Genomic DNA, 24540 nt, shown 5'->3' with positions numbered 1-24540 from the left:
GCAAACCAGTTTGATATTTGAGATAATTAACCAAATATTCTGACTGGAAGTATTTATTTAAAATTCCCAAGAGGTAGATGGTGAAGAAAAAAAATTCTTACTTTTATGAGAAATAAGACCTGAACTATACCACTACAATGCCCATCATCCCAATTATACAGTGTCTGTGACTGACCAGGGTGAAAGTTAACAGAAACAGACAAACCAAGAGCAGTATTACCTGATCATATAACCAATTCGCTTGACAAACTGCCTATAGCGTGCTCTATTGAAGGTTTCTAACCCCACAGCCAGAAGTTCCACTAAGGAGTTAGCAAAGGCAAAAATTTTCATCATCTCTTGAGGTATTGTTGTTTCAGGTAAATAATCACCTAGAAGTTAATCAAAGAAAAGGAAAAAAATTATAATTACTATGGAAAAACACTGAAAGATATGGATGTCAGTATATTAATGAGGAAAGAAAGCCAAGATAGAGAATCCCCATTGCTCTGGCTCCTATGTCAATATAAAATGGGAAACTTAAGACAAAGTGCAAAATTAAAACCATTTATTAAAGCTGGGCTATGTGCAAGCTGGTCAACCTTATGCATGTAAGCACCAGGGAGGAAACTACAATCACAAGAGAAAGGAAGGAAGCCTCGCCACAGTGACGTAATCATCTCTGTATAGTACAGTCAGGCACAGGGAACCCGAATCAAGAGCCCACACGAGACAAGACTTGATGCTAAGTTCCTGTGTTTGAGCTTGCCCCTACCACATTTTACATATGACAAAAGGAATTAGTCTACCTTTTGCTTTAAAACCAAGAAGATGTTGAAAGAGTTCATGAAATGGGAACTGTGATAGAAGAATAACCAAGTCATCTTCATTAAGGAGAATCCAACTAGTCTCAGGGTCTTCATCCTAAGGGAAAAGATGCAGAATCATATCAGCTGATTTGACCAGATGACACCATGGTCTAGAGTTACAGGAGCTGAATTACCACAGGTCTCAGTGGTACACGTGTGGTATTCTCATGAGTCCTCGTGGACTTCTCCTCCAGGACAGAGATTTATACTGTCAGTTCTATTAGATGACCTGTAAATCCCTTAAAATTGCAAGCACAATTTTATGTGTATCTGAGTCATATCCATTCTTCAGTGGCTGAAACCGCTCTCAATTAAATTTCCATCCCAAAGAAGATGAAAAATAATTCCTCTAGAATAGGGATCTTACTATAAATCTCAGTGATTTGACAACATCAATTAAAGAACCATTCACTAAGAGTCCAAGTTATTTTATCTACAAGCCTCTTCTTGACCCAAAATTAAGGTCTACTGCCGTACTTAACTGACTTACCAAGAAGCAATTAGCATTTGCTATGGATAACCAAAGTTCTGTTGTCAATTAGTGTTGCTGAAAACAGGATAAAAATAACAGTGGTCATACACAGGGATCACGTAGGGGAAATAGCTGGAGTTTTTGTTGGATACAGAGCACTAAAGTCTCCTTAGAAACCAAATTGATTTGTGTCCTAAGACACGCTACATTCAAAAGGGAATACTGTAAAAAGACGCAGAGATTCTGAAGAATTATCACCTCAGTTTCAACAAGGGACTAATGCAATTCATTCATAATTTCCTGAAGCCACTCATTTTTACCCTCTTACATGTCCTAAATGGCTAGCAAACAAGAGCCTCAGAAGTTCTACCTAGAGCAGTCCTCAGCTCCAGCTGTACATCAGAATCAACCATGGAGGCTTTTAAACATTTGGATGTCTGGGTGTGGGCCAGGTCAAGGTTTTTAAGTTGCCCAGGTGATACAGCCGGTATCAAGAAATCACTGACATGGACGATTCACAGTGCCTTCCGCCCATGGCCTTTTCTGAGTCAACAGCACTCACAGCATTCCCTCCCCAGGCTCTTGAATCCACTCAACATCCAGTGAGTGCTAACCAGGAGCCAGGCACAATTCCAGAGTCCTTAACGATTACCTGTCTTTAGGATTAAACGAAGGAAACCTACCAGAAAAAAAGACTTCTCTCTTAGGAGAAACCAGTCTTGGAAGAGAAAAAAAACCTGCTCCATCACAATCTTTAAAAGACCCATTTGGGACTTCCCTGGCAGCCCAGGGGTTAAGACTCGGCACTTCCAACGCAGTGATGCAGAGGACACAGGTTCAATCTTTGGTCGGGGAACTAAGATCCCACATGCTGTGTGGCGAGGCCAAAAAAAAAAAAAAAAAATACCAATTTGCACCAGCTCCTGAGAAGCTGTCTCCAGATGACTGTTCAATCTCTAGCAAAGAAGTCTGCATGGCCACATCATTTACCATCATATCACCACCTCCTACAAGTCCCAGGACGAGCACAATGAGTGTGAAGGGGCTCCTGCTTCTGAATGAACACCCGGGTAAATACACAGACATGATCCCACAGCTGCCACGCTGTCATTCTAAGGAGTGTCCACTGCAAACTTTCAACTCCTTTTGAAGAGAAGGGGTTTCAGTAAATTTAGTCCCTGGCCAACCTTGGACAAACACATCAAATCAGGATTTGGACCATAAAAACACACTAGATAGGGCCAATACCTAGCTGGAAAAAAAAAAATGCCTTAGCAATACACTAACCACGTATATAGTAGAAAGAAAAGTCAATCAGTGTTATCTTGAGAAACTGGGGGTTTTTTCGTTTGTTTTGTGGGGTTTTTTTGTTTGTTTGTTTGTTTTGGCCAATGTTGTGCAGCATGTGGGATCTTAGCTCCCTGACCAGAGATCGAACTCCGGCCCCCTGCAGTGGAAACGCAGAGTCCCAACCACTGAACCGCCAGGGAATTCCCAAGAAACTGGGTTTTGATCATTAAACTCTCACCAAAAACAGAAAATTATCTTCCATCTTTCAAATGAGAAGATCTAGATAAGAAGTTTGTAAGCGTTAAAGCAGAACCTTGGTAAGATACAGCTCTTTGTTATACAGACTCAGAGTAACTGTAGGTGAGACCTCAGGCCCAGAAAATTGTTGCTGCATAAAATAAAATCCTAATATAAAGTGTACATAATATGTAAACACTTCCAGGTTCCAGACTCTCCCAGCTGCACAGGGAGACGGTCTATAGAAGGGTGGCAGCAGAGACACTGACTCAGAGCACAGGCTCTGCATTTAATGACATGTGATTTGGGACAAATTCCCTCAACCCCACCCGCACCTGTTTCCTCATCTCTAAAAGGGGGATGAAAACAGTACTTGCCTCGTGGGGCTGTTGGGAGAATTAAATGGGCTAATACGTGAGAAGTGCTTAGAACGATACTTGGCACGTAAAAAGAAGAGCTCAGAAATGATTAATCAAAATGCTGTCGACATGACGAGTTACCTCTTCTCCTCCCTCATCTACTAGTGTCCACGTCCCGGATGCAGGCCCCGAGGAGGATGGATTCCGCTCACTGGGCTTCATGTGGCACAGGAACTCGGCTCGATTTCTAAAGGACAAGGGAAATCACTCCAATCACCTAAACATAAACACAGAAAGCCCACTGCGTGCATTCTGGATCATCTACTCGCCCTGAAGAAGAGTCAGACATCAACCCAATCTTCAAATGGTTTGAATTAGTAAATAAGAAATAATAACTGGCTAAAACTCAAGGAGACCAAAGCTTCGCTAATCGTGGTGTAGAGACCACAGCCATTCTGGGTCAATAATGATGAGGAACCGCAGAGAAGCAGTTATGCCAGCACAGTGCCCGCCCACAGCGGGGCCTCAGTACACCCAGGACCACACAGTACCTGAACTCTAACCGGCTCACAGAGTGTTCAGGAAACATGCTTTACTGAATAAAAAAGGATAATCTGCAGGTAATGGAGAAGCTGGTTTAGGGGGAAAAGTACACCTAAACACCACAGGTAGGAGCAGCCCCTATATCCAGGTGGTGAGAGGGAGGAATCTGGGGGAATTCCTGCCAGCCAGGCTTTCACAAGGTGCTGGCTGGACCTGACGAGTCAGTGTAACCAGAGAAGTTTCTTCTCTGAGACCACCACCCAGTTCTCAGCTCTCTGCTCCTTCCTCTCTGGCTAACCCTGAAAATTCATCCATCCCCTCCTTTCACCAGGAGCTCTCCTCCAAGACTTCCAGTTTCCAACCTGAGGGGCTCCAGTGCTGCAGCTCCACATGTCCACTGATAGTTGTCACTCGTACGTGTCCACTTGCAAACCCCAATGACCTCAAATTTTCCTCCTTACCCAACAGCTCTCCTTTCTGTCTTTTCGGTCTGTTGGGGCTACCAACACCCTCTCAGTCACTCAGACTCAGAGTCTACAGAGTTAGGTCTGAGCCACCCTTGCCCACATTTTCTTATTTAATCAGCTACTTAATCCTTTCCTGGTAAGATGACCTCCCCATTCCCCACTTTCTCCTTCCCACTACCAGCACCAATTGAGGCTGGGGGCAGATAGGCTTCCCTGGATCAAGAGCCAGTAGTAGTAACACAGTTCAAGGTCACCTGTACACACCTCTGCCTTCTCCCCCCACTTAAGGATGTGCCCTCTTGATGCTGGATTCGGTTCCAGAGCCAGGAGAGCCAGATGTCTGCAACCGTAGACAATTCAATACAAGAAATGAAGCAAAAGCGCATCTTCTTCTGCCTCCAGTCCATCCTAATCTTCCTTAAATACAACTTTTACCCTTTTTCAAAAACCCTCAATTGCTACAAAGGCCAGACCATCTCAAGTATCTGTCTTAATTTCAAGGTCTTCTATAATCAGACTCACCCTAGTTGTTCATCTTTATTATCACCCCCCCCACACCCCTCACTCCAGCCAAGCTGCTCTCCGAACTGCTCCCTGCACAGCTATCCTTCCCTGTACTGTGGGCCACTGCTCACTGTTCTCCCACCTACAGTGCCCTCCCTACTCCTCTCCTGCTGAAATCAGTTCCATTCTTCAAACCCAGCTCATCCACCTGGAACCCTCTGACTACTCCACTCTACTCTCTTTACTCTCTTCATTTCTACTGCATCAATCATAGCTTCACACAATTTAGCACTTGAATCTCTTTGACTGTGCTTTTTTTTCCTCTGCCACTAAATCTCTCCTTCTAAGGAAGAGATCATCCTTTTTTTCTCCCCACAGCACCACAATGACATATATGACAGGAGTGGCAAATCCACTAAAAAGGAGGACCCAATAAAGTTAATCAGTTAAAAAAAAAAAGCAGTTAAAAGGGTCACTTTGGGACAAAGGGTATTAAACCCAAAGAAAACCTGCAATGTTAAATTTTGGAATGCTGACTCTTCCCTTAGCAATTGTTTCGATCTGGGCAGTTTAGGAAGCCAATTGTTTGATAGAACATTTTCATTTCTACTTCACGAAGCTCTTCCACACTTACTTGACAGGAGACATTAGCAAGGCAAGGGACTGCATAAAATGAAAGACTCCTGATGGGTTATTCAACACTTTGATCTGAAATCAGAAAAGGAAAAGGCATACTGTAGAAAACCAACAACCCAAGTATCCATAACCTTAGTTCACCAGAATTTTGACAAAGGGAGCTGTTAAGGAAACAAAGATGGAACTGGCACCTCATCCACAAGAGTGAGAACACCTGTGGGTTACCTGGCAGTACTGACTGGGCTGTACTCAGAGAACAGAGGTAGCTGAGCCATTTACATTAATTACCTGAAACAATATGGGCGGGAGGAGTATACTGCTATCTTAATCCAAAGATAAATAAAAACAAAAAATCTTCCTTCTACCTAAATAGGTTCAAATTTCTTGCCACCAGAAATACTAAAGAAAAGGTAACATGGAGAATGACCTGGCATACATCTGGCTCATACCCACCTATCTGAGGGGTTGCTATGAGTAACAACACAACCCAAAGGCAAGCAGCAGAGACGCCTAAATTGATCGCACAGACCTGAGATCTCTGCTAATATTAAAGAACTTTGAGATGCTTGTGGCTTCTTTTTTATCTGTACCAACTGTAGTGTGAGATGGATTAATTTAGGACGTTGTGTTAAATATTACAGAAAAAAGTCCTAGCAAGCCTTACTGCACAGAAATTTTACAGAATTAAATACTACTAAACCTACCAAGCCAGACTACAACTGAACTTTTGCAATTCCATCTTAATTTCATCAATTTTGGGTGGTCCAAGAAGTTGCAGCATAATAACTCCTACGAATACAGACTGGATATATCCCAATAATTTTATTTTAAATATCAATATTTTTAAAGTAGGCTTATTTTTTAAAGCAACTTCTTCAGGAAAAATGTTTAACAAAATCGCCTCCCATTCTCTTCAACATTAGAAGGCCATTCATCATACCTGGATGAAAGGAACAGCCCATTTACTAACACCAGCCGGGCATCGAAGAATATGGTTTAGAAGGAAGAGGTGATCTCCAGGACAGCCAACTCTTTGTAACACTGATACCTGAACAATAAAGGATGTATAGTTTTACTATTTACAAAGACGAATGTTTTTAAGGGTCTAATGAAATCACTTATCCGATATTTAAATACATGTGATCTTTCAAAAGAGTAACCAGACATAAGATATACCACTGACTGGTTGAGTTTCTACCACAGAGGTACACAGAGGCCTACGAACCTATGAGCACTCTGATAAAAATATCGTAAGTAGTTTCTCTGCAAACCCAATTTTTATTATCTGGCAAATTACAAATCACTAATGTTCCTGGCCACACGTGAATAGATATAAGTCAAGTAGTTTAATCTAGTCCCAGTTTGTAATAGTTTCTCAAATCCAAGTAAGTATGCTTAGAACCTCAGCCCATATCTAAGAATGCTAGCATGAACCTAAAAAAAGCACCCAAGGCAGCTCCATTGAGAAACATAACCAGTAAACAACCTCTCCCCCTGTAACACACCTGATATCTTTCCTAAAGTTCCCAAATCCTGATTCCTTTTATTTCCCTTAAAAAAATTTTTTTAAAGTATAACTAAGTACAGCATTAAACATAAGATGATAAAAAAGTGATATGAACAACTTTTAGCTCACATACCTATATTCTGAATATACATCTCGTCTTAAATTTAGCATGCTTCCCACATTTCCATTTCCTCCTAAGTCGAAGGCCAAAGATCATTTAACATAAACTTTATCAGACAGAAAAGCACTGTGTGCTTAATAATGCACTAGATAAGAATAACTTATTTCCACATGTCATGAGCAAAGAAAACGTCACTAACATATTAAACAAATTAGCTGAAGAAGGTATTAAAGAAAAACCTATAAGGAAACAGGAGATAATTCTTAAATTATCAGGGAAATAAAGGACAGTATACTATGTCTATTTCCTTACCAATTTCTGCAGCCAGAGAAGAATATCGTCATGGAACTGAGTATCTTCATTACCTCTCCTGGTGAACATGAATAAGACACTAATGCACTCCTTTAGCTGACACAGATCAGAGGGAATGCTTTCTACCTGTTTAGAAGCTATAAATTAAAAAGAGGATTAAATGAGTCCCATATAAATGGTATTTGTGGGAGAATTTTTAGTGTCTCTACTTAAAATAAATAAATAAGTAAACTATTTAAAATATTTAATTCAGATGAAAATCCAAGGAGAAAAGTTACATCAAAATATCTGAGTTTCTACTAAATATGTAAACCGAAAAAAGTATTTAACTTCGTGAAGTATTTCAAAGCAAGAAAAAATTAACTTCATCAAAATTTTTTATTTAAAAATCAGCAAATCTCTGGCCTAGCCCCAGCTCTCTGATTAGTTATGAAAATGATAAGGGGGAAGGATTTTTTTATTTTAAATGATCCTAGTATCTCTCCAAGAAATAAAAATTGCATAAGTAATACTTATCATATAGTAAAGGCTAATTTCTTTTTTTTTTTTAATAAATTTATTTATTTATTTATTTTTGGCCGCGTTGGGTCTTCGTTGCTGTGCACGGGCTTTCTCTAGTTGCGGCAAGCGGGGGCTACTCTTCATTGCGGTGCGCGGGCTTCTCATTGCGGTGGCTTCTCTTGTTGTGGAGCACGGGCTCTAGGCGCATGGGCTTCAGTAGTTGTGGCGTGCGGGCCTCAGTAGTTGTGGCTCACGGGCTCTAGAGTGCAGGCTCAGTAGTTGTAGCACACGGGCTTAGTTGCTCCGCGGCATGTGGGATCTTCCCAGACCAGGGCTCGAACCTGTGTCCCCTGCATTGGCAGGCGGATTCTTAACCACTGAACCACCAAGAAAGCCCAAGGTTAATTTCTTAAAACCCAAAATAAGATGAAAAATTCAGAACATTATAAATGCTCTGATGAAAATTAAACACCCCAACAAAATGGACAAGCAAAAATAAAGTGCAACAGAGAATGAAAAAGTATTGTGATTATTAGTTTTAGAATCAAAAACTAAATTTGGACTTGAACTGGTAACAAGCACATAAATTAGGACAGTAAGAGACATTAATGATAAAAAGTAAACTTTCGGCTTCCTAGAGAAGCAGAGAATGACAGCCCACGGGGTAGGGAGACCTGGCACTGCTCCCAAGAAATGTTATTAAGGCAGATCTCAGTCCTATATTGGGGGAGGTAAGGTAAAACAGCAAGCACAAATTATCCCTTATAATATCAGCACACAGTAGATTCAACCAGATTGAATGCCTCAATTCTTTTTATATTTTAGACCACAAGAAAGAGTGAGACTTTCATTACTTACACACCTTGGCCTTCCTGATGAATTGCTAAAGATCTCAGAACAGCCGAACTATTGAATAATGTGTAGATGTAAGACTCCACTTGCAACCGTGAGAGCACAGAAGTGTAAGAATGCAGCGCCAAGGTCTGGTGGAGGTGCTCAGATTTGGCATCAAACAGTTTTTTTAGCTCTCCCAGTGCATTTTCATTCATCTCCACTCTCTGGTAGCGATGATGGCCTGAAACTTTCACTTGATCAGCACAGATACCCTAGCAGTGGGCAAAAGGGTAAGATATGAAGCCAGTTACTCTTTGCTCTTGAAGCCTGTATACAATACACAGGCTTCGGTACCATCTTCAAAGAGCTTACAAATCACAGTGAGGGAACAATACTACCACGTAGAAAACAATAAAGCTACTATACAACCAGGTGCCAATCACAAAGGCATCACAAGTTCAGAGACGAGAAGAGAAACCCTAAAATGCAGTAGGTGGGGAAAGGTGCAAGAAAACAATAGAGCTTGTCTCTAAGACCCTCATGATTGATGACCTTACCTTCTACTTTATAAACACTGAGGTCAATGTGATATCCCTCAACTTCAAGAGACCTCAAAACATCTCTGTACTTACCCTCACCATTCTTTGTGATTCTGCTCAAAACAAACCCCTCCTTTCCAATATTACCCCTCCAACTGTTTCATTGATTCTATTTTCTCTTTTTCAGTATGTTCAAGTTTCCCTCTCCACAGGATCCTTCCTATCTACAAAGAGATACACAGGTCTCCAAAGAATGACAATTAGGGTTGGGGGAAATCACCCGTTTCTCCCTGACATCTCCTCCATCTTCCCTTCGCTGCTAAACTTGTCAAGAGTGGCCTTCTCTTCCTCGCCATCCCTCCCAGGCCACTATGCAATGGCTTTCCTGATGGCACCTTGGCCTCCCTAGGGTCACATCTTATTGCCTTCCCTATTTTCTCATTTCCTCTTGACCTCGTTCCATGGATCATCCTCCCCTTGACACTCTCTACCCATTAGATGTTCCTGGTATTATGCCTAAGGTCACAAGCTAAACAGCCCACGGGCTGAATCTGACCTGGAGACATGACTTGCTTTGGCCTCTACTGTGCATGAGTGAGTGAGTGAGAGTGTGTGTGTGTGTGTGTGTGTGTGTGTGTGTGTGTATTTAGTTGCCAACATTTACAAATCAGGATCCCTCACATAAAAATCCAGGTTTCTAGCTTCTCTTAGAAAAATATAAGATGTGGCAATGCTGAACCAATATAACCTCACAGCAACAATCAACTATAACACAAGAGCAGCTCCCCCTGCTGGACCAGGCATGAGCTTACCCAGTGATCACCGTCCCACTCGACCTGTTTCACTTCTCCAGGTTACCTGCCTGGCCCCTGTGGGCACATGACACTATGACTCCTGCTCTCAATTACTATGGGCTAAGACAGGGTCAGTGGGTAAAAGGAGCAGACTCCAGACCTCAATGGCATCACAGGAATAGCAGCTCCACTGCAAATTCCCCAGGCTCCTGCAAGCTTTACAGAACACTAGTCAATATACCTGTACAGACAACTGTTCCTCCTTGAAGTGCCACAGTCGACTTTTGGCATTTTGGCAATCAGACATCAGAGCAAGGAGCTCAGCTTCAGCCAGCAGCAGCTGCTTCCTACAGCGAGAGTAGTTCAAAAGCAACTCATAAAATTCATGCCTGTCCTGATGAGCCATGCTGTCAAATTCTTCTAAATATGACTCAACATTTTCCAGCCATGAACCAGGCTCAAAGACTTTTAGCTGTTCTTCAGTAAATGGTACTACTTCTGGTTGAGATGGGAGCTCCGGGTAGAGTCGCTCATTACGAAGCAAGGGTTTCACTGCCACCAAAGCCGGTACATACCCAGCAGTTTCAGCTGGCAACTGGGGATACAGTTTTTTCCCTCTAGGTGGCTGAAAAATGTCTTTGGCTTCACAAGAACTCTGCAAGCCAACATTTTGTAGCACCTCTGAAGAAAGACCCAAGGCTTCTTTGTCTTCTCTCCTATTCTGAGTATCTCTGACCTTCAAATTTTCCACTTCCTGCTGAATATAAGAAACATTAGATTGCAGTGTGCTTTCCAAAGGTCCACATTGTACCAGTTTATCTTCCTCCATTTCTGCAATGTTCTCGGGGGGTTCTACTTTGGTTCCGACATTGCCTCCAGGATCGACCTTCGGCTTGACTGCATCATCCCCAGCACAGGCTCTGATCTCCTCTCCCTCCTTTAGACTCTCTGTTTTACATGTCAGGGACTCTTCATTGCTTAGAGTTAAGGAGGTGAGTGGTACATCAAACATTTCACTCTCGTCTTGTCGACTAGCATCATTCTGGAGCTGGGAATCAGTTAACTCCTTTAGATGGTCTCCTTTGAATTCACAAGCTGGGGTAGGGACTTCCAGCTCTCTGGAGGTTTTTGGAAGGGAGCCTTCATCAGACTCTTCCCTCTGAAGGGTTTCATATTTCTTCTTTTCCTAAAAACAAGATTTATAATGTGAAATAATTTATAACAATAACTGATGCTTTCAACATGAGGAATTTTTAAATTGTATAAAAAAATCTAAGTTCACTTCATAAGCAGTGTGTTTCATATTTCATATTATTCAATTTTGAGAATGCTGAATTTGGGAGATTCACTAGTCTAATCCCTACAGAGGAAGACATGAGAATGAGCAACAAATTATGATTCAAGAATGGAGAAGGAAAGTCTTAATTAGGCTGTTCTCCATTCTGCTAGAGGTTAAGTAAGAGAGAACAGTCTCCAAGTATCTTAGGCTTCAACAGGTTTGCATCCTGACAAACATATTTATTCAAATTTCAGGCAGAAAAAGTCAGGACAACTTGAGCAATGAAATAAATAACTATAGTACTGGATTATAACCTCAGAATAAAATAAATATCCATGAGTCCATACTCACATAACTAAATATATAAACATATATATATATATATATGTATTTTTTTTCTTAATGGACAAGAAGTGGCACTCTTCCTTACAGAAGTCCAATTAATAAATGTAGATGGAATGAGAAAAACAGAAAATCACGATTAGAACACCATGGTAATAACTGCCACAGGCAAGAGGCAAGATCTACTAAGTAATGAAAGTGAGTGAAAATTTAAGCAGAAGCAGAATATTTGTATAGTCTCAAAGTATCCCCTAAATATTTAGTAATTACAAAGGGAAAAATCGTAAGTTTCAGTGGAGAATCCTGGCAGTCAACACCTTAACCAAGTGATCAGGGTTACTATAACCAGTAATACATCCCCATACGATGTTCTGAGAAGGCTTATCCCCTCTTCAGTACCCTTTCTAATAATGTATAACCTCAATCTAAGCATGAGAAAACACCAGACAAAAACCCAAATTAAGGAAAAGTCTACAAAATAACTGAAGTGTTATGATCATCAAAGAAAAGACAAGACTGAGGAACTATCAAAAGACTGGAGAAAACTATTAGAGACATGACAACTGAATGCAATGTAGGATCCTGGATTGGACACTGGAACAGAAAAAGGACATTAGCAAGAAAACTGGTGAAATTCAAAAGAGTTCTATATTTTAGCTAATAGCATTGTACCAATGTTAATTTGTTGGTTGTGATAAATGTTCTACAACACAGAATTTACAGTTACATAACACAAGAAGATGCTGGATGAAAGGCATATGGTACTCTCTGTATTATATTTGTAACTTATTAAATCCAAAATTAACTCCAAAAAAACCAAAAACCAAAAAAAAGTTAACCATTTAAAAAATAAGATAAAATAAATTATGGTTTTTTAATGAATTATCTCTGGCATTAACACACAAACTAGATACACAGGAAAGAAGCCTGGATAAAAAAGAAGAAAAAAAATATGGAAATATTTATTATTTATTTATTTAAATAAAATTGTTACATCCAAAGAAACTAAAAAATGACTGACTCACTCAAATGCTTCCCTCACTATAAAATTTTCTTTTTTTTAATGTGGGGTGTTTTTTGGCTGTGTTGGGTCTTCGTTGCTTCACGCGGGCTTTCTCTAGTTGCGGCGGGCGGGGGCTACTCTTCGCTGTGGTGCGAGGGCTTCTCATTGTGGTGGCTTCTCTTGTTGAGAAGCACGGGCTCTACGTGCGCGGGCTTCAGTAGTTGCAGCACGTGGGCTCAGTAGTTGTGTCTCGTGGGCTCTAGAGCACAGGCTCAGTAGTTGTGGCGCACGGGCTTAGTTGCTCCGCGGCCTGTGGGATCTTCCCGGACCAGGGCTCGAACCCGTGTCCCCTGCATTGGCAGGCGATTCTTAACCACTGCGCCACCAGGGAAGTCCCCACTGTGAAATTTTAAGGAAGGCAAAATGATGGTTACAAAGTTATCAGTGATTTTGGATTATGTTGTCCAGCAAACGTCCAGCAAAAAAAAGCCGACAAGTAAATAGCCAAAAAAGTAAAACATTTATATGCACCTAATATTAGGAAGAAAAGACGAATGTTTTTGAAATGGAATTTGAGCTCAACTTGCTGGTAATGAACTACCAAATGTTTACAAATGGTAGTGATGCAAGAAGCAACGTGTCCCTCCAAAATTACTTTAATCTGCACTGTGAACCGTGGATATCGGATTCAGAGAACAGCCACACAGTGCATACAAACCACTTTGCCAAACTGCCTAAAATCATGAATACCAGGAAAGCATTACATGAGTATTTATAAGAAAATGAAAAAGTGGGTCCAATTACACTGCAATGATGTTTAGCACACTAGCTATAATAAATAGGTTTGTCAGATTGAGAGGTCAGAAAAAGAAAATTAGGAGAGGGAGGCCAATGGTTACTACAGTGGGAGAAATACTGGTGTACTGATCAGGGCAGAGGCCAAATTTTAGTGAGTTGAACAATCATGAAATGAAATTAAGAAAACAATTTCATTTATAATGAACAGAGAACAAAATACTTAGGGATAAGCTTAACAAAAGAAATGTAAAATTTATACTCTGAATATTACAAAACAAAATTTGAAAGAAATTAAAGACTAATAAGTGAAAACACATTCCATTTTCATGGATCAGATCACAATATTGTTAATATGGCAATACTCCTCAAATTGATATACAAATTCAACACCATCTCTATCAAAATCCCAGCTGCCTTTTTTGCAGAAAATGACAAGCTGATCCTTAACTTCATAAGGAAATGCAAGGAACCCAGAATAGATGAAACAATCTTGAAAAAGAAGAACAAAGTTGGAGATCTCATGCTTCGCAATTTCAAAATCTACTACAAAATTACAATAATACAGTGTGGTTCTAGCACATGGACAGACAAACAGATCAATGAAACAGAACTGAGAATCCAGAAATAAACTTTTTTTTTTATTAACATTTTTTATTTCTTGTCTTTTTTTTTTTCAAGTTGTTGGGAGCTTTTTATTTTTTTTAATGTCTTTATTGGAGTATAATTGCTTTACAATGGTGTGTTAGTTTCTGCTGTAAAACAAAGTGAATCAGCTATATGTATACATATATCCCCATATCTCCTCCCTCTTGCATCTCCCTCCCACCATCCCTATCCCACCTCTCTAGGTGGACACCAAGCAACAAGCAGATTTCCCTGTGCTATGCAGTTGCTTCCAGTAGCTATCTGTTTTACATTTGGTAGTGTATATATGTCCATGCCACTCTCTCACTTCATCCCAGCTTACCTTTCCCCCGCCCCGTATCCACAAGTCCATTCTCTACAACACCGTCTTTATTCCTGTCCTGCCCCTAGGTTTTTTGTTTGTTTTTTTAACATCTTTATTGGAGAAAAATTGCTTTACAATGGTATGTTAGTTTCTGCTTTATCATGTACCACAATGTTCACTGCAGCTCTGTGTACAATAGCCAGGACATGGAAGCAACCTAAGTGTCCATCAAGTGTCCATCATATATTCCATATATACAATGGAATATTACTCAGCCATAAAAAGAAATGAAACTGAGTTATTTGTAGTGAGGTGGATGGCCCTAGAGTCTGTACATACAGAGTGAAGTAAGTCAGAAAGAGAAAAACAAATACCGTATGCCAACACATATATATGGAATCTAAAAAAAAAAAAAAAAAATGGTCATGAAGAACCTAGGGGCAAGACGGGAATAAAGACACAGACCTACTAGAGAATGGACTTGAGGATACGGGGAGGGGGAAGGGTAAGCTGGGACGAAGTGAGAGAGTGGCATGGACATATATACACTACCAAATGTAAAATAGCTAGTGGGAAGCAGCCGCATAGCACAGGGAGATCAGCTCGGTGCTTTGTGACCACCTAGAGGGGTGGGATAGGGAGGGTGGGAGGGAGGGAGACACAAGAGGGAAGAGATATGGGGATATATGTATATGTATAACTGATTCACTTTGTTATAAAGCAAAAATAAACTCATATTTAAGGTCAACTGATTTTCAACAAGGATGCCACGACAATTCAATGGGGAAAGAGCAGCCTTCAACAAATGGTGCTAAACAACTGGATATCCAAAGAATAAAATTGTACCCCTATCTTATATCATATACAAAAATTAACAAAAAGGATCATAGACGTAACATAAGATCTAAAACTTTTAAACTTCTCAAAAAAAAATAGGAGTAAATCTTAGTGACCTTGGTTTAGGCAAAGCCTTGTTAGACATGACACCGAAAGCACAGCAACAAAAGAAAAAAGAAGATAAATTGGACTTCATAAAAATTTTAAGATTTTGTGCTGAAAATCAAAATATGAAGAAAGTGGAAAGACAACCCCACAGAATGGAAGAAAATGTCTTCAAATCAATTATCGTATAAGGGGCTTATATACAGAATAAAAAAAAAGAACTCTTGTAACTCAAGAATAAAAAGATGAACAATCCAATTTAAAAATGGGCAAAGGATCTGAACAGACATTTCTCCAAAGATAATACAAATGGCACATAAAAAGATGCTTAACATTATTAGTCATCAGAGAAATGCAAATCAAAATCACAATGAGGTAACATATCACACCCACTAAGATGACTAAAGTCAGATGATAATAAGTGTTGACAAGGATGTAGAAAAATTAGTACCCTCAAACACTGCTGGTGGGAAGCGAACGTGATGCTTCTCTATGCAAAAGAGTTTGGCATTCCGAACCATGGTGATGGTGACACAATCTTGGATCATACCAAAAACCACTGTATTATACACTTTAAATAAGTATAGTGTGTGAATTATATCTCAATAAAGCTGTTAGATGAAAAGATGGAAGATTTTAAAAACTCAGAGAGTTGAGAAATAAATGAAAAGTAAGGAAGTAGAGACGGGAATGTGAAATAGAGGGAGAAAATTTTAGTTGTCTTTTCTTAAACTGTAAGAGACCTCTGGGGGTGTTAAACGTTAACTGGAAGAGAAGATAGGGAGCTGGAAGTAGGCCAAGATGGGCCACAAGATCAAGGGCACAGCAAATAAACACACCTCCTCCAACCCACAGGCCACCTCAGGCTTCCTCTCCAGCCTGTCCCTCAGGTAGTTTTTAACTTCCCTTTGCCAAGGGAAGTTGTTGCCCAACTCTGACCCCACCAAACCACTTCCTCTTTCCCTACTCCATGACTGCCCTTGCAATTTCAAATTCTTCCCCTCAACTAAATAAAATGAAGTCTCCAGCTGCTACTATCAAACTTGCAGGCCCACATCCAGCAGATCTACCTTCCTGGGAATAATCACAACCATAACAGCAACAGATAATGTGGTTAGATAATCAATTAAAGAATTTTTTAAACCTTCCTAATGATCCCAGGGAAGAACACATAAGACTTTGGGCTTTATTTCCCTTGGGGGTGGAACTCAGTGCTTCTCTGTTTAATTCTCCACCTGTGTTGTTATGAAGTTAGGTCCAAAGAGGAATTAACCTGGGGTTGCCCCAGGAAAGGAGGTGGGGGAAAGGAGAGAAAAGCTGGTAATTTGATTCAAAGAATGGACTGGCCAGATCAGAGAAGGAAGGCAGAAGGAAAGGATGAACAACTGCGAGACACACAACTGTTTGAGAGGGTAGCAAAGGCCTGACCCTGCCCCTCACAGACCCCTGGATAGGGCAGGATGTCTGGGGTGCATATGCGGAGGGAAAAAGGATTCACTGTGTTCATCACCAACGCCATGGCCTCTAACCAGTGGTGAGCTCCCTGTGGCTCAATTCACTTCTCCAAAGCACAGAAGAGGGGAGCAGGTCCTGAAAGGTCTCCTAGCCTCCAGCCTCTGCCCTACCACCAATTCATCCCAAACACCACTATAAGACTGGTCTCCCTAAAACACTACCCTGAACACCACAAAAACAATCACAGCTCTCCACTTAATGAAAGTCTGACTCTTAACTTCGGCACTCAGTGCCTTTGATGACTCGGTTATGATCCTGTCCCAAGACAAAATCTTCAGTCTTCCGCAGCACATGCTTTACTCTGAACTCTGCAGTGTGTACTTGCCATCTGACCCTGGTCACGTGCTACCACATATGGTTATTTATCTTTATGTTGTGTCCCCCAAATGACCACAAATATCTTGAGACCAGAGAATATATCTCATGCCTTTTTGGATCTGATTTGCCTCTGATTTTCAACACTTTGTTCAATAAACATTTCTTGAAACAATAATGATGACTTATAATTAACAAGAATTTACTGAGTACCAACTGTATGCTGAGCTCCTAGGTACTAGCATCCTAAAATGAAGAAATTATTGAATTATCCAACAAATGTGCTCTAGCACATTCAGAAGTTTATTTTTATATGCCTCGCAGAAAGCAAAGGGACTATCCAATGAATTCAGAGGAAACTGAACTTTTATGCCAAAATCTGAATCAAATTTTACACTTAAGATACAAAATTTCATTTAAAAACAAAAAAGAAAGCCAACTTCCAATTACTTTGCCTACTTGAGTTAACCAGAGATAAAGATTAGAACCTACTGTATATATAACAATCATTATAGATCACAGAATAAAATTCAAACAGAACTCCACGTGTATTAAGTTGTGTGTGCAAAAATTAGTGCTTACATAATTTTATTTTAACCAAAAGACATGTTTCTTACAACTGAAAATGGCCTAGAGATTAATATTTCTTGATTTTTGATCTCTACATAAGTTACATACAGGTAGAGAACCAATTTTAAAATAATTCCACAGGAGAAAAAATAATCAAGAAGTTATACAGAAACAGAAGAGTTGTTAATAAACATAGAAAGACATACTTAACCATACATTACAGTGAATATGCCCTAGAGTGTTGGTGTATGTGTGGGGAAAAAACATAAAGAGCACATAACAAACTGCTACCAACAGTTATCTCCAAGAGATGGAATTCAGGGCATTTCATTTCTGTGTTGTATACTTCTCTCTCTGTGTGTATATACTCATACATACACACTTTTTTAAAGCAATGAGCACTTTTGCAATCAGAAAAAAAGTTGTTTTTTTTTTTAAGTTCTAGAAAATAAATGGTCACTTTCCATTCATCACTTGCAGTTCTTCCTCTTTAAACTGTACTAAGTAAAAAAATTACAACTCCTTTCCATCCTTAAAAATATTAATGAGCTACTTCTTCATAAATGATAATGGTTCAATTTTACATACTACATAGAATACTTTAGTGGGATTACTTTATTTTTTTTTCATTATTCTGAAAATATTTATTAGGTAACTACTACTGTATGTTAGGCATAGTTCTAGTACATGGGGTACATGAAGTGAACCAAACAGGCAAAGCTCCTTGGCCATGGGATTACTTTAAATGCAGGGTCTGTTTATCATGAATGTCTGTATCCACAGCACTTAGCACAATGCCTGCCACAGAATAGATAAAAAGGGCTTGGACACATGAGTCCAACTATCAGCTCAAGAGCTCTCAGGGCAATTTTACCCACTCTCCTTGGGATGCACAAGAATGCTTTACAAGTAAAAAGGAGAAGGATGGGGATTATACATTTTGCTGAGAATACAACATCTCCTCCTGGCTGCCACTTCTTTTGTGTTGCTGTTAACAATCTTACTTCATGTATCAGCAGCACTTTCCATGCTTGATCTCTTCCTCTTCCTTTCATACACTTTTTTCTCTCAGCTTCTAGGATCCCAAACATATACTACCTCACCGGTCACTCCTCACACTCCTTTGTTGATTCCTCCGCCTCTCCCCGCAAAATTGGAGTGCCCTTGGGTTCTGTTCTTGTCACCTTTTTATACTACACTCGCTCCTAAGGTAACCTAGTTCAGTCTCTGGTTTTAAATAACTATCTATATGCTGATGACCCCAAATCTTTTATCTCTCCCAAACCCTATATCCACATATCCAATCCATTTGGATGTCTGACAGACATTTATTTCAAAATTAGCATGTCCTAAACTGAACTCCTGATCTGTCCCCAAAAGCTGTCCTACTGGGCTTCCCTGGTGGCGCAGTGGTTGAGAATCTGCCTGCCAATGCAGGGGACACGGGTTCAAGCCCTGGTCTGGAAAGATCCCACATGCCGCGGAGCGGCTGGGCCCGTGAGCCACAATTGCTGAGCCTGCGCGTCTGGAGCCTGTGCTCTGCAACAAGAGAGGCCGCGACAGTGAGAGGCCCACGCACCGCGATGAAGAGTGGCCCCCACTTGCCGCAACTAGAGAAAGCCCTCACAAAGAAACGAATACCCAACACAGCCATAAATAAATAAATAAATAAATAAATAAAATTTTAAAAAAGCTGTCCTACTCACTGCCTCCTCCATCTCAGAGTCACCCCTGACTGTTTCCTCATATCCCATCCAAACCACCAACAAATAGTCTTGGCTAGATCTTCAGAAACTCCCAAACTGCAAACACTTCTTACCACTTCTGCTTTACAACTCTGGTCCAAGCCACCATCATCTCCTACCTGGATCACAGCAAACATCTCTTAGATGGTCTCTCTGCTCGTACTTCTGCTCCCTTAAAGTCTGTTCTCAACAAAGGAAGCACAGTGACCCTTTAAAATAACTTAGATCATATCACTCCTCGGCTTGAAACCCTGAGGTGATTCCATATTTCACTCAAAGTATGAATCCTTACAATGGCCTACAAGGCCCTACACGACCTGGCCCTGTGTCACCTTCCTGACTTCATCCCAAATGCTCTCCCCTCACGCACTCCACCCTAACGACACTGCTACTGCCATAAGGCATTTGCCCCAGGTGTTCCCAAGATCCAAATGGCTAACTCCCACATCTCTTTCATGTCTTTACTTAAATTTCACCTTCAGTAAGGACTATCTTGACTGCCTATATAAAAATCACAACCCGGACTTCCCTGGTGGCGCAGTGGTTAAGAATCCACCTGCCAATGCAGGGGACACGGGTTCGAGCCCTGGCCCGGGAAGATCCCACATGCCGCGGAGCAACTAAGCCCGTGCGCCACAGCTACTGAGCCTGTGCTCTAGAGCCCGCGAGCCACAACTACTGAAGCCTGTGTGCCTAGAGCCCGTGCTCCGCAACAAGAGAAGCCACCGCAATGAGAAGCCCGCGCACCGCAACAAAGAGTAGCCCCCACTCGCCGCAACTAGAGAAAGCCTGCGCACAGCAACAAAGACCCAACACAGCCAAAAATAAATAAATAAATAAACTTATTTTTTTTAAAAAATCACAACCCATCCTAATCACCAGTACTCAACTCCTTACTCTGTTCCTCTTTTTCTTTTTCCATAGCACTTGTCATCTTCTAATATATTATACATTTTATTTATTTTTTTATGTAGTTTTCTGTTTGTCTGTCTTCTCCTTCTAGAATGCAAGCTACGTTAAGGCCAGGTTCTTTTTTTTATTTTTTATTTTTCCTCTGCTTACATCCCAAGTGCTTAGAACAGTTTCTGGGACATAGTGGGTGATCGATGAGTGTTTATTCAACAAATAAATGGATCTTAGGAGGCACAAAAGGATCTAAATAATATAGAACATCCCCCAACTTCACTCCTATAATCACTCATGGGAAGGAGGGACTAAGAGGTAGAAATCATCTAGGCCAAGAAGCAAGAGGCGATGGGGATTTAAAGGTCTCTGTTTCTGTTATCAGTTTTCTGGGACACATCTCAGTCTATCCTTAGCAATTACAATATGCTCTTACGATTAATGAGTTGTCGGCATTCAGAATTTAGTATTAACTGTAAAAATACTTTCCATGACTATAAAATATACTGCTTCTGCAGAGTAAGTCCAATCTAAAAATCTACTGTTCTTAACCCATAATCTACCATGATCAACGAAGTCAGGGTCCTCCAAGGTGGGTGAAACTAATCAGGACTATCTCTTAGGTATCAAGTGATAAGCACCAGACAACCACAAACTAGCAATGTGAGCTCATCTTCCAAATGATTAACATTAAGGAATATAGGTCAGCTGCTGGGTCAAACTATCTAAAGGCAAAAGCACATGACACTCCTCACTTCCTGAAATGAGCCTTGGAACTACTTTATGGTTCCATAAACAGTAACCAAATCACACCACAATGGTAAAGGTTTCATTAATGTAGGACTTCATGATCATAACCAAACCATAACCAGCACTAAGTAATAAATCTATTTATTCTAAGAGAAGAATCAATTTTCTAAACTGAGAAGTATGAGGGCGTTGCTGATGTCGTGGACTTTTTCCATTTGTTTTCTCATACTATTTAGAGGAAATTTACCAGAGTAAATTCTTCTGAGTGACAAAGCTTGTAAATATTCTTCAATACCGGTATTTTTTCCTTCATTCAACAAACATTATCAAATGCCTACAAGGGCTGTAAAGGGTATTAGGAAAAAGACAGGTCCCTCCCTCACTGAGCTCACAGTCTAAGGGAGAAGAGAGATGTTAACAAAGTAACTGCAAGTGAGATGAGTGACACAAAGGGGTGCAGAGCGCTACTGGGGGGGGCTGGGGGGGGTAATGTGGGTGATGAGGGTGATGAGGTTTAAGCAGAGACCTCATGAATGAGCAAAGGCCCTAAAGCAGGAAAGGACACATACACGGTTGAGAATCAAAAGAGACAGTAGTGAAGACCAGAGGCTGAGGAGAAAGACAGAATCCAGAGAGTTTAGGGCCTTGAGTCCATACTTGGGACTCTTGGACTCTGGGCAATGGGAAATCTTTGAAAGGCTTTAAGTAGGAGAGCAATCATTTTGGGGTTTTGTTTATAAAAATATCAATCCAGCCTTAGTTTAGAGAATGGGCAGCAAGAATGAACTTGGAAAGGCCATTTTAGCAAAAATCCAAGAAATCTTCCTTGGAGGATGGTGGAGTTAGTCAGGATGGAGAGAAATGGGCAGAATCAAGAGAATAGTTACAAAATACAATTGGTAAGCCTTAGTGACTGACTAGATTTGAAAGATGACTAAAAGTATGTCAGGGATTTCTGGTTTGACCAAATACCTCTGAAATGAAGGCCTCTTTATAAATTTTAAAAGATAAAAAATAAATTTATGTTTGTGTAGGGAGGTTGCCCACAATGTGTCAATAAAATGAGCAATTGGGGACTTCCCTCATGGCGCAGTGGTAAAGAATCCGCCTTACAATGCAGGGGATGCGGGTTCCATCCCTGGTCAAGGAACTAAGATCCCACATGCCAGGGGGCAACTAAGCCCGTGCGCCACAACTACTGAGTTTGCGGGTCTCAACTAGAGCCCACGCGCCCTGGAGCCTGCGCACCACAACCACAACTAGAGGAGAGAAAACCCACATGCCACAACTAGAGAGAAGCCTGCACGCCGCAACGAAAAGACCCCACACGCCTCAGCAAAGATCCCACGTGTCGCAACTAAGACCTGACACAGCCAAAAAAATAAATAAATAATAAATAAATCTTAAAAAAATAAAATGAGCAATTGGTTTTTCATGATGGATTTAAGTTTTTTAATTTTTTATTTTAGAAAATCTGTTCTAAACAAAATAACAGAGAATCCTCTTAACTGACCATTTTGAAGTATTTATAACATTCTATCTATAGATACACATAGATATGTAGAACAATTATTAAGCTACTGGACTGAGAATTAAGATTTTGGGCTTTAACTTGAGTCTCTTACTAACTGCATGACTTCTGGCTTATCATTTAACTTATCTAGGCTTTAGTTTCATCATTCATTTTGAAAAAAAAACCCTACAGGTTGAGAATTAAGATTCTGCTCTCTATAGATGGATGTTTACATGTTATACACTACTGTATTCTAGGGTCAGGGACCTTATGCATGGCTGACCAATGGCTTTTTACTTCCTCCTCTATTTAGGTAGTCCTTTACCAGCCCAATACAATGCAAAATTACTTCTCTTAAAAATGTTTCTGAAATTAGTAGCAAAATGGCTTTCTCCGCAGAGTAATTCCTCACAGACCTGGGTACACTGATGCACATAACTCCACTACAGTTTTTTTTAAAAAGGCATCATAAGGAAAGGGATCTACATAAGTCATTTACAGCTTATTAAATATGGTAGCTTTGAACATGAGTCTCCTGTTAAAATCTTGTTCTCATGAGAAAATTTTATTTTTGTAACATTTTTAAGTTACACCTGCTCTGGAACATCACCTACTTGTAGGAAAGGAAATTTCCTGTATTTTTAATACCACCTTCATTATTTCCTTAATATAAAATCAGTTTCAGGTAAGCCAAAATTATATATGTCCAGCTATCCACGGGCAGCATTTAATCTGTTCACTGTAAAATAAATGTCATTTCAGAAAACATATGGGAACGAAATGAAAGCCCAGACTGCGCCTGAAAACAAGACAAATCAACTTTAAATCACACCAATACCACACATTAGTATAATCCAGGAAACCCAGAAAATTCAGATCTGTTCCTGCTGTATGAGTCCCGCTCTGGTTTAATTTCTGGTCATTCGTGCCCCATCATAAACAACCAGGATAATGAGAAATAAACAGCAGCAGCACCACTGTCATCTTGAATTTTTAAATTGAAAAGGCACATCACTACAGTCTACTTTCTGTCTCTATCTGTAAAGCTCTTCCAAAGGATACATTCTTGAGTGGAGGAGGGGTCCCTTCCCTCTTTATGGGAAGAGAGACTGAAAATGTTCACAGATTATAAAGGAGAAAAAGAGAGTTAAAGATGAGACTGGGAAGAGAAAAGCTGCTTCACGATAGGAATCTAGACCCGGGTGAGGAAAGTCAAGAAAGGAGCAGAAAAGGAAGAGCCTAGTGAGGTCACAGGAGGAAAAAGAAAAAAAAAGGGCTCCTGACAAAGTCCGGCAGAGGAACGTGAAGGAGGAACAGAGGAACAAGTCTGGTGTCAATGGGTGGAGGGATCAAATACGGGCAGGTGGGGACAGAGAATGAGAGGGGCTCAGGGGACGGGCAGAGAGGGCTGCAGAGGCCGAAGAGAGGAAAAAAGAGAGCGCACCTTCCAGGGCCTGGGAAGGATGGGATGGGCGGGTTCCCTCACCTTGGTTTTAGTCCGGCTGGCCTTGGCCTTGGCCCTGGCCCGGCGCGGGGGCCTCACCGCCTCGGCCATAGGCCCTGCGATGGCAACGTCGCCGCTTGTTTTTGTCAAAACTCTGCTCCTTCCACAACCTGCCCAGTTCCAGCCTCCGGACTGTCACGTGATCGAATCTCCACCACTCCCGGGGGAGGGGCGGCAACTCGGAGCCTCTACGGGCAGCAAAGTAGGACAAACTACTCCGGGAGCCCTTTTCACTGGAGGATGGTGGCCCCGCCCCCTTACGTCCAGGCCCCACCCCCTGACCCGGCAAGCGCGCCGGGCTCCGACCCCGCTCGCCAGTGGCTTGGGCTCGTGTTGGGTCGCGGCGTTACTCTCCGAAGTGAGATCACGTACTTCTTGCTGGCTCCGCCGAGCCGCACTCGGTCTAGGCTACGGGAGCGCTCGCACACCTCACCCACGTTGACTTATA

The 24540-nt window shown here is 41.0% G+C and overlaps 1 protein-coding gene across 5 annotated transcripts in view; it reads right to left on the bottom strand.

The window, feature by feature from the left end:
• EPG5 (ectopic P-granules 5 autophagy tethering factor) overlaps nucleotides 1-24207 on the bottom strand; it is a 131822-nt gene extending 107615 nt beyond the window's left edge. For all 5 annotated transcript variants that reach the window (XM_061168863.1, XM_061168864.1, XM_061168867.1 and 2 more), the window contains exons 1-9: nucleotides 24075-24207; nucleotides 10206-11150; nucleotides 8660-8903; nucleotides 7297-7433; nucleotides 6297-6404; nucleotides 5355-5428; nucleotides 3348-3453; nucleotides 789-903; nucleotides 221-371 (exon numbers count right to left, since the gene is read on the bottom strand). In XM_061168863.1, coding sequence (XP_061024846.1) covers nucleotides 221-371; nucleotides 789-903; nucleotides 3348-3453; nucleotides 5355-5428; nucleotides 6297-6404; nucleotides 7297-7433; nucleotides 8660-8903; nucleotides 10206-11150; nucleotides 24075-24143 — 1949 coding nt within the window. In that variant the 5' untranslated portion in view covers nucleotides 24144-24207. The remainder of the gene's footprint in view (nucleotides 1-220; nucleotides 372-788; nucleotides 904-3347; nucleotides 3454-5354; nucleotides 5429-6296; nucleotides 6405-7296; nucleotides 7434-8659; nucleotides 8904-10205; nucleotides 11151-24074) is intronic.
• Nucleotides 24208-24540: the final 333 nt, after the last annotated feature.

Source organism: Eubalaena glacialis, chromosome 15 (genome assembly GCF_028564815.1).
Source record: "Eubalaena glacialis isolate mEubGla1 chromosome 15, mEubGla1.1.hap2.+ XY, whole genome shotgun sequence".
Lineage (NCBI taxonomy): Eukaryota > Metazoa > Chordata > Mammalia > Artiodactyla > Balaenidae > Eubalaena > Eubalaena glacialis.
This window is presented reverse-complemented; position numbering and strand designations above follow the sequence as displayed.